Here is a 10,535-nt window from a genome sequence, read left to right on the forward strand (position 1 = left end):
TCATTCATTTGGAGAATATAAAAAAATAGTGAAAGGGAATAAAGGGGAAAGGAGAAAAAATGAGTGGGAAATATCAGAAAGGGAGACAGAACATGAGAGACTCCTAACTCTAGGAAATGAACTAGGGGTGGTGGAAGGGGAGGTGGGTGGGGGGTGGGGGTGACTGGGTGATGGGCACTGAGGAGGGCACCTGATGGGATGAGCACTGGTGTTATTCTGTATGTTGGCAAATTGAACAGCAATAAAAAATAAGTTTATAATAAAAAAAAAAAAGGTCCATTTTATCCTCTTGACCTTGTGTGTTGATATGAGGCCTGAAAGTATTTTAGCCACCTTGTGCCTACTTTGGGAATGAAGCTGACACCTGGGAATGAAGCTGCACAGTTGGAGCAGTATAAAGAACTAGATTTGATGCTGTGACTGACCCACAATTTATCATCACTCTATGGTCTTTTACAATTACCTTTAGATTGGATTTCTTGTTTTAAGAACTGAATTGGGTTTTCTGTTACCTTGGTTTGAAAGCATTTTATCTGGCACATCCTGATGCATCTCTTTGAGCAAATACAGACCAATGGAAGACAGTGATTCCAACAGGGTCCCAAGGGAGTCTTTCTTCTGTGTTAGGGGGGCTCAGGCTCCAGAGCCTCATGTTTGTAGAAGTCAATCATCAACTTAGCATCCCCAGAAATCTGGCAATAGCTACCATCCTCTGAGGTAAAGTGTCAGACTGTGGGTCCTTCCCATGTAACTTGCAGAGTGAGTTACAGTTTCTTCCACAGTTATCAAGTGGGCATCACAGATTGGGTGAGGAGAGGGATCAGGATCAAAGGATTGCTTGGACTCCTGAGCCTACAATCAGTTTACCAAGTACTGCTAAAGACAAGACAAGGGGTTTTCCAAACTGATGACATTACAAATTCATGATCCACAGTAACTGGACCCTCCATGTGCACTCCTTCCCCCTCTACAGCAGCAATTTCAAATCTTTCTCACTCGTTGCAGTTATTCTCAGCTATTTCTAGAAAAAAAAGAAAAATCAGGCAGGAGCCACAGCCAACCTCTGTGGAAACAAAAAGACATACCAGCACTTACAATAACTCTTTCAAGGGTTTCAAAGGAAGAGGTGTTCTGCCGGCCCTCCAGGCTTAAAGTCTAAGAGCTAGGTGTGGCTGGGCTTTACCCCTGAAGCATAAAGAAAAGAAGGTGAGAGAACTAGAAGAAAGAAAACAGGGTAATGCTACCCAACTGGAGAGGCAGTAATACTAGGAGGCCTGTGGCTAAACCCTGGCGATGACTATTAGGAAAATACCAGGGGATGCCCCGCCTGCGGCCTGCAAGTGCGCACTGAGCAGTCTGTGTGGTCAGCAAGCGAGGCCTTAGGCCTAAACAGTCTTGGGTCCCTGAGCGGCGGCGCACCCCAGAGCCTCTCTGCCTACCTACCCCCAGCCCCGGCGCACAAGTACAGCCCTCGGAGGCGAGGGAGGCCGCAGGCCGAGGCTCTGGAAGCCCTTCGGGTTACCCTTGGGCCGCACTTACATAGTTTCTCTGCCCACTCCATGTGCACGACAGAATTTTCCATGGCTCAGCCTTTGCGATGGTGGGAGTAGGTTCAGAAAGAGGCTCACCAGGGAACTGGAGCGGAGGGAGGGGAACTCAAACTTCCAGGGAGAGTTTGGGGAGGGGGGGGCGGATGGAAGGCGGGCGGAGGGGCACCGGGGCCGCGCGGCCGAAGGACCCCCCCCCCCCCCCCGCCCTCTTTCCCGCCTCCGGGAGGGCCCGCTCCGCCCGCCTGAGTCACGGCTGGAGCTGGGGAGGAGCCGGGAAGGGAGGCCCCGGCCCAGAGCGCAGCCAGCGGCCGCAGGGACAGCACGCGGGGCAGGGCGGGCGGGCTCATGGGGGAGAGCGCTCTGCAGCCGGGGCCGGGGCCGGGGCCGGGGCCGGGGCCGGGGCCCGCCGCGCCGGCGGGGGGCCCGGTGCACGCCGTGACGGTGGTGACGCTGCTGGAGAAGCTGGCCACCATGCTCGAGGCCCTGCGCGAACGGCAGGGGGGCCTGGCCCGGAGGCAGGGCGGCCTGGCGGGCTCGGTGCGCCGCATCCAGAGCGGCCTGGGCGCGCTGAGCCGCAGCCACGACTCGACGAGCGACGCGCTGGCGCAGCTGCTGGCCAAGGCGGAGCGCGTGGGCTCGCACGCGGATGCCGCCCAGGAGCGCGCCGTGCGCCGCGCCGCCCAGGTGCAGCGGCTGGAGGCCAACCACGGGCTGCTGGTGGCGCGCGGGAAGCTCCACGTTCTGCTCTTCAAGGTCAGTGACTTCCGGCCCCCGCCTCCCCCGGCCCGCGCCCACCTGCCACACCCGCATTCCTGGCCCCTCCCGGAGGCGCGCACTGCGCAGCCGCACCCGCTTCCCGCCGCGCCGGCCCGGCCCGGCCCCGCCCCCGGCCCCCTGCCCTCGGCCCCCGCCCCTCGCCCCTCGCCCGGCTCGAGCTCAGGCCACGTCGGCCGAATCTGCTCCAAGCCCCAGCCCGTCCCGAATGGAAGTGACGGCGGCAGAAGCGCCCCCCGCGCTGTGCCCTGCCTCCGGTCCTTGCCCCTGCGACCTCCGCCCTGCCTGAGCAGGCCCCCCCTGCTTTGCCAACTTCTGCAGCTCGCCCGGTAGCTCCCCCCGCCCCCCCCGCCCCCGACTTTCCCACGGTCCGTCCTTTCTCTTAGGCCCGCGGAGGCCGGGGGTGGGGCCGGCCCCCCGGTGTCATGCAGGGGTGGGGGCCAGGCCGCCCGCCGCGGGGCAGGGGCTGCCGGGGTCGGAGCTGTGTCCATCACTTGCAGGACGAGGCTGAAATCCCAGCCGGCGCCTTCCACAAGGGGCCCGAGCCCTTGGGCGCCGCGGACCAGTCGGAGCCCGCCCCAGAGCAGCCGGAGGCCGCAGTCGGGGAGAGCTCAGACGAGGAGCCGGTGGAGTCCCGGGCCCGGCGGCTGCGGCGCACCGGGTTGCAGAAGGTGCAGAGCCTGCGGAGGGCCTTGTCCGGCCGCAAAGGCCCGGCAGCGCCGACACCCACGCCGGTCAAGCCGCCCCGCCTTGGGCCCGGCCGGAGCGCTGACGCCCAGCCCGCGGAAGCCGGGCCTGCGCTGGAGCCCCAGCCGGAGTCAGAACCCCCGCAGGACACCAAGGAAGATCCTGGGAGACCTGGGGCTGCCGAAGAAGCCGCAGTGCTTCAAATAGAGAGTGCAGCCTGATGGCTGGTGCTGGCCGCCCGTTCTGTGCCTATCTATGCCTAATCCCAAAAGAAATCTCCCGCTCAGAATGCAGCACTCACGCCCAAATAAGGAGTGAATCCTGCATCCACAGCCCCACTCTGGCCTGCCTTTCCCAGTTCCTTCAGGCTGGCCTGTGTCCTCTGAAAGAGGAGCACCACTCACACCTGCTTGCAGTCACCGTCAATAAAAGTAATGTCACCTAATCCAGACTCCATGCCTAATCCTAAAATAAATCTCCCTCTCAGAATGCAGCATTCACGCCCAAATAAGGAGTGAATCCTGCATCCACAGCCCCACTCTGGCCTGCCTTTCCCAGTTCCTTCAGGCCAGCCTGTGTCCTCTGAAAGAGGAGCTGCCACTCACACCTGCTTGCAGTCACCGTCAATAAAAGTAATGTCACCTAATCCAGACTCCCATGTGAAGGGGGTGGGAGGAAAAGACTCCTGGGGCATAAGATAAATGTTGGAACCTGCAGTGTGGCTCAATTTCGAAAAGATTATTGTGTCATTTCTCAGGTTCCCAATGAATCTTGGTCTCTGGTTAGTGGTACATAGAAATCATCTGTTGGCCTCTTGCTTCTTGAGTACTAGTGGAGAACCACCAGTATAGTCTCTTGCCGTAGGTGCTCAATAAATGTCAACAAGTGATTTTCCTCTTAGTTTCTCTTTCCTCTTACACCACATAAAAGTTGGATTTTCTTTTGTTCTCAGCCCTCTTCTCATTCTGGATATTCTGTGAACATTTATTGCAGGTATTTCCCACCAATCACACACACCCTAAAATCACTGTCCTGAGCTGCAGTTGAAATGTACTTCAACTCAATCTGTCCGAAGCAAGCAATCTACCTTTTTAATTAAGTCCAATTTCAATTTTACAGATATTTATTGAGCACTTACGGTATATCGTTAAAAATTGCTCCTCCTCTTTGTTTTGTTTTGTTTTGTTTACCAAGGAATGGCACCATCATCCACACAGAAACCTGGAAGTCCTCCTTGGCTGCTCCCTTTCTCCCCCACTCCCACTCAGAAACAGTTATCCTATTGCTTTGACCTCTGCAGTCTGACTACTTTTTAAAGACCCATGACCACTGCTCTACTTGAGGCCTTATCTTTCACTTCCCTGTTATTTGAACTGCCGATCTGATTCCATCATCCTCCTGATTCAGGCCTGTCCATCACCTGTGGAATAAAGTCTTGAGTTCTTGATTATTCTTTCAACATCTTTATAACCTTTCTTGATCTGGTTTCCGCCTATTTTTGTAGCCTCGCTGCTTGCACCACTTCCAGTCATTCTATTGAATTACACTGAGCTATGTGCTGTCCTTCTAATCTCTACTCCTGCAAAACTCAGCAAGGGACCCCTGTTTCAGGGCCAGCTGCTTCTCTTCCTTGCTCCCAAAGTACCACCTGTACACCTCCGTACTAACTGTGCTGGTTGTGTTTGTAGTTACTCCCCCCACCCAATTCCACTAGACGGTGGCTCTTCTGCTGTAGGGATTGTTCTTTTAATTTCTGTATTTCCCATACCACATACCATGCCTGGCCCACAGTAGGCCCTCATGAAGCAAGAGCATCACAGAAGAAGTGAGAAGTGTGAGGGAATTCACTAGGGCTGGGAGCATGGTCGTCAGCCCATTCATCCAGTTATTGTCATACAAAAACATTTTTGAGTACCTAATGTATTCCAGGCTCTATCTGAACTCTTGTGAACACCAAAATGACAATCCTGAAGCCTTCAAGGACTTCAGAGTTTAGGGAGATTCAAACATGAATGATGTAAATGTAGTGATTGTTATACATATGTTATTTTCAGAGGAAAGACAGAAGGGACACAACCTAACCTGAAGGAGAAGTGGGGGATATTTAAGGCAGTGTTCTTGGGAAAGGTAAATAGTGAGATGGAAAACAGGAATGGTAAGTGGCAGGAGAGTTCAGTAGTTCTAGTTTGATTTCTCTGTTCATCTATTACATGGGATAATGATAGCCCCTATTAATTGGGCAGTTGTGATGATTAAGTTACATAAATGTCTAGCACAGTGCCTGGAGCAGAGTTTGTTTCAAGGGCATAATTCATTTCATCCAATTATTCAACAGATATTTACTGAATTTAGGGACGCCTGGGTGGTTCAGCGGTTGAGCGTCTGCCTTCGGCTCAGGGCATGATCCTGGAGTCCCAGGATCAAGTTCTGCATTGGGTTTCCTGCAAGGAGCCTGCTTCTCCTTCTGCCTGTGGCTCTGCCTCTCTGTGTCTCTCATGAACTAAAAAAAAAAAAAAAAAAAAAAAAAAATTTACTGAACTTGGTGTTTTTGCCAGGCACTGTTTTAAGAGCTGCGGAGGTGATCCCTGGGTGGCTCAGCGCTCTGGCGCCTGCCTTCGGCCTGGGGTGTGGTCCTGGAGTCCTGGGATTGAGTCCCACATCGGGCTTCCTGCATGGAGCCTGCTTATGTCTTTGCCTCTCTCTTTCTCTCTGTCTCTCATGAATAAATAAAATCTTAAAAAAAGAAAAAAGCTGGGGATACAGTGGCACATAAGGAAGACAAGATCCCTGCCTTTGTGGATTATGTAGGGGAAGACCAGGAATAAATAAGTATACTTATGAGACAGATAAAAACAAGCAAACATGAACTAGAAGGACTTTCTGGTAATGGGCTCTGAAGGAAAGAAAGGAGTAAGGATACAGATGGTGGTGGGGCAGGGGAGTACTTTAGATGAGGGGATTTAAAATGGGAGCAGATAGGTCATGATCTTGGGGTCCTGGGATCTACCCAGTGTAGGGCTCTGCACTCAGCCAGGAGTCTATTTCTCCCTCTCCCTCTGGCCTTCCCCCCGCCCTCCGCTTACGTGCTCTCTCTCTCTCAAATAGATGAATAAAAATGTTTTAAAAAAAAAAATGGGAGAATTCCATAGTTGACTTAATTTTTTTAAATTAAAAAAAATTTTTTTTAATGGATTCAACTAGAAGAATCTAAGCCCCCACTGCCCATGATTGGCAGGAATTCTATTATCAATCACTTTAGGGCAGCCCTGGTGGCTCAGCGGTTTAGCACCACGTTCGGTCCAGGGCGTGATCCTGGAGACTCAGGATCGAGTCCCACGTCAGGCTCCCTGCATGGAGCCTGCTCCTCCCTCTGCCTGTGTCTCTGCTTCTCTCTCTCTCTGTATGTCTCTCATGAATAAATAAAATCTTTTAAAAAATCACTTTAGGGCTCCTCTCCTTCCTTAGATTGTACAGTTATACCAGGAAGTTCATACCATCTCCTTGTCTCTCAGACCTTCAATGTCTCTGCTGCTATTGCTTCTTATGTCCACACGATGCCACTGTTGGGGTACTGGTGTCCTGGCTGACGCCTCAAGCCAGAGGTCTCCTTGTTCAGCTCTGTGCCCAGGGGTCCTTCCCTGGAGGCTGGCTCTGTTGTAGCTCTGTTTCTCCTGGAGAAATTCAGGGCTTATCCCTGTGGGCTTCTAAGCCTTAGTATGTAGCCTGTATCAGTTACCTGGCAGCGACTCCTTTCAAGGTTTTGCCGTCAAAGAGGGGCTGGTCTGAGCAGGCTCAGTTCTCTATCCCGAAGGTAAAACAAGTTCTTGTTCTTTTTCCAAATCCTTGGAAATATACACAGTTCCAATTTCCTTTCAACTCATAGACAAAATTAAGAACCCAACTGCACATTTCTTACATAAAGTGTCTTGATTACTCACTGGGTAGCACGTGAAGGCTCAGAGCCTAGACTCTGACCTCTAGGAACCTAAAGTCTTGGTTAACTTGGGGGTGAGTGTTACTTTTTATTCCTTCTTGGTGCTTCTACAGGAGAAATAATAAACATCAAGTTAAAACTAGCTTAATTGCTTAATAGTTCTCTTTGTTACATACGTGCTCAATCATACCACTATTGCTATTATTATTAATGTTATAAACTAAAAGTAGTGGAGACTGGCTCCCTGCAGGAAGCCCGATGCGGGACTCAATCCCAGGACCTGGGATCACGTACTGATCTGAAGGCAGAGGTTCATCCACTGAGCCACTCAGGGTTCCTGGAAACTCACTTTAGAAGGTGGTTGTGGTGGTCCAAGCAAGTGGCTAGAGGGTGCAAGAAGTACAAACGAGGGTACAGAGTGGACAGATTCAAGGCCCCCAAGGCTTACAGAATCATACTCAATGATGGATTGAAAGCTTAAAAAAAAAAAAAAAAGGATTGAAAGCGTTCCCTTAAGATCAAGAACAAGACAAAGATGCCTGCTTTCACCACTTCTGTTTCGCAATGAACTGGAAGTTTTAGCTACCCCCATACTAAATACTAATTTTGGAACTGTTGCTTATTATGAATGGAGGCCTAGATAATATGGAGACTCTTGGTTACCAAGCATCTGCACTGTTGACCACCCATGGTCTTAGGACTCTAAAATGTACTGCTTGAGGAGGTTTTGGTTTTTTGTTCTTTTGAGAATGTTGACTGAGTCCGTCTTTTGGTGTCATTGGGACATATCTTCTGGGGGGGTCTACCTCACGCTGTGTCTCTCATTTTCTCTTATTTCTCTGTTTCTCTATCTGTCTTCATCCTCTCTCTGTCTCGCTTTCCCTCTGGTTCTCTCTCACACACAGACACACACACACAGTCACACTCTCACACACTGCACAGAGTCAACAAGTCACGTCCTCCAAGCCTGTTGCACTCATACTCACTCCTTGCACAGAGAGTACATTGATTTCCTAGGAGTGTAGTAACATGGACCTATTTTCTCACCTGGGAAAAAAGCTGCCTATCTCACACACTCCCAAGCCTCAGGAACATGGAATCTGGGTGACTCTCCAGAATGAGGACAGCAAGGTTGCCCCATATGCCTTACTATATATAGTTTTTCCTAAGCAAGACACTGATTCCAGAATACATACCAGTTTCAGTACTTTCTGAGATGGCCTGCAGTTACATAAAAGAGGATAATATGGAGGTCAGTTCATGTGTGTCAGTTCATGTGTGTACTTTGTCATTGGTTCCTCTGGTAAGTATTGAACACCAAATGAGCAACAATAGTAGTGTCAAAGGCCCCCAAAGAAAGCACAGATTGCACCCATGGAGAAAGCATGAGCTTTTCCTGGGGGGATAGATATCTCTAGTTGATTGAAGCAGCAATTCCAAATTCAGAATTCAAGGCAGAAAAGTGCTTCTGAGTAATGTCCCCTACTGCACAGTTAACATCCTCCCCTTCCAACACTCCACCAAAATGGTCCTTAACCGAAAAAAATACACTGTTCATTACCTTACATGTATTCACTTCAAAAAGAGGAAAACCAAGAGAGTAGAATTTCTAATTCAGGGAAAATGGGACAGGCTTATCATAGAAGTGGGTGGAGAGTCATTCACTGAGTTTTGGTGGACAAAATCTGGCAACACAGCCTTGGCAACATCTAGGAGGACACAGAATAAGTATCACTGCCTGAGTGGTGGTTCTCAGATATTAGTGAGATCAATGTATATATGAATCCAAGGGAAGACTGGATGGTAATTACTGGATAATAAGTATAAAATGAGCTATTGCTAGGCCATCCTCATTGATGGATGAGGAGAAACCTTGGCTCAGGCCAAGGTCCCAGGTCCTGGATTCCATCTCCTCTTTGGGCACCCTGCTTCGCGGGGTTGTGTTTCTCCCCTTTACTCTGCCCTTCTCCCTTGCGTATGCTCTCTCTTGCTGTATCTCTGTCTCAAATAAATAAATAAAACTTTTTTAAAAAGGCAAAAAAAAAAAAAAAAAGTAGTGGAGACTGACACAAAGTACCAACTTGTCTTCTAGCATATGTAGCATTTAGATGACCGCTTTAAACAGGATGGAGGCACACTGGTGGCTTACCAAAATTCAGAGTTTGGTTCTCAGTTCTTCAGACAAGAAGCACACATTTATTATGCGTCCCAGCATGATTTGGCTGAGAGAGGCAATAACTGACCACAGAAGTGCTGGATTCATTAATTTCCCTGATAAATCCAAATGCTAAATGAATTTAATTTTAATTTAATTTAGCTAGCTAGTCAGAACATTTTCCATTCTGCAACATGGGTAACCAAAGTAAGATCTTAAAGTGTAAGAAAATAGAATGGTGGAAATGGGATGAAGATAATTGACATGATTATCCAGGTAACTGCGATGACCATTTTCTGTTGTGGCATTCCTCCAACTTGGGTAAAAATATATACATTCCTGGTAGGAAATTTCTTTCCCTGTTAAGTACAGGAGACCCTTTTGACTTTTCTTTATGGAGAATTGGATCACATAACTTCAGCATTGAAGGGAACCAAAAGCCATCCAATCCCTCTGCATTTCCAACACAACATCCACTACCATCTCTATCCCTAGTTGGCCTGTGCTTGAAAAAGCCAGATGACAAGGAACTCACTACCTCTCAGGCATCTCTATTTTTGGGCAACTTTGATTGATAGGAGACTTCTTTATACTAAGATCAAAATCTGTCTTTATGGTTTCTCCTATGTGGTGGTTGGCTTCCCTTCAGCAACATCTGTAAAACAAAATTTATTTTTATGATGTGTATATCCTTGGAGTTCAGCTCCAGCAGGACATACAAGACAGGCCCATCTAAAATTTCTTCCATAATATCTTCCTCAGGCCAAACATTGCTGGTTTATTCAGCCATTCCTTGGGATCTGTTATCAAATTTTGGCCATTCTTCTTTTTTTTTAAGATTTTACTCATTTATTCATAAGAGACACACACAGAGAGAGAGAGAGAGAGAGAGAGGCAGAGACACAGGCAGAGGGAAAAGCAGGTTCCATGCAGGTAGCCCCATGTGGGACTCGATCCTGGGGCTCCAGAATCATGCCCTAGGGCAGTTGCTTTAACCAGCATCCCAAATCTTGGCCATTCTTTTGTGTATTGTTTTAGTTTACTCATATCCATTTTGAATAGGTATGTGTCAAGGTACATGGAAAGAAACATGGCTTTCATAGTCAAAGACATCCAAGCTTCATTGCTGGTGAATGATAATTTCCTTTTTCCAGCTGTCTTAGAAGGATTAAATAAGATTTTTAATTTATTCATTCATTCATTCGTTTTCTCTTTCTTGTGCTACATAATGAAGATGGATGGTATATTACATGGATAGATATGTAATAGGACTGTAATAGAACCATCATAGAACTTATATTAAAATGACAGTAATAATAAAGTTTTAAATAAATGCTATGCTGAGAGAAATATAAGGTGCTATGGGAGCATACAAATAGGGCTTCTAACACAGCAGGGGTGGTAGTAATTATACGGGAGGTTTCCTGAGGAGAAA

The 10,535-nt window shown here is 48.7% G+C and overlaps 1 protein-coding gene and 1 long non-coding RNA gene across 2 annotated transcripts; one reads left to right on the plus strand and one right to left on the minus strand.

The window, feature by feature from the left end:
- Window positions 1–205: 205 nt before the first annotated feature.
- LOC121476579 lies at window positions 206–1,734 on the minus strand. Its single transcript, XR_005983966.1, has 3 exons — window positions 1,540–1,734; window positions 1,096–1,185; window positions 206–1,021 (listed from the first exon to the last, which is right to left on the minus strand). It is a non-coding gene; the product is annotated as an uncharacterized LOC121476579 (long non-coding RNA).
- Window positions 1,735–1,823: 89 nt separating this feature from the next.
- Window positions 1,824–3,657, plus strand: CAVIN3 (caveolae associated protein 3). The gene is made up of 2 exons (XM_041730672.1): window positions 1,824–2,303; window positions 2,825–3,657. The coding sequence occupies exons 1-2, from the start codon at window positions 1,896–1,898 to the stop codon at window positions 3,230–3,232; spliced, it is 816 nt and encodes a 271-aa protein (XP_041586606.1). The 5' UTR covers window positions 1,824–1,895; the 3' UTR covers window positions 3,233–3,657.
- The last annotated feature ends 6,878 nt before the right edge of the window (window positions 3,658–10,535 follow it).

The sequence above is a fragment of the Vulpes lagopus genome, chromosome 15 (genome assembly GCF_018345385.1).
Source record: "Vulpes lagopus strain Blue_001 chromosome 15, ASM1834538v1, whole genome shotgun sequence".
Classification (NCBI taxonomy): domain Eukaryota; kingdom Metazoa; phylum Chordata; class Mammalia; order Carnivora; family Canidae; genus Vulpes; species Vulpes lagopus.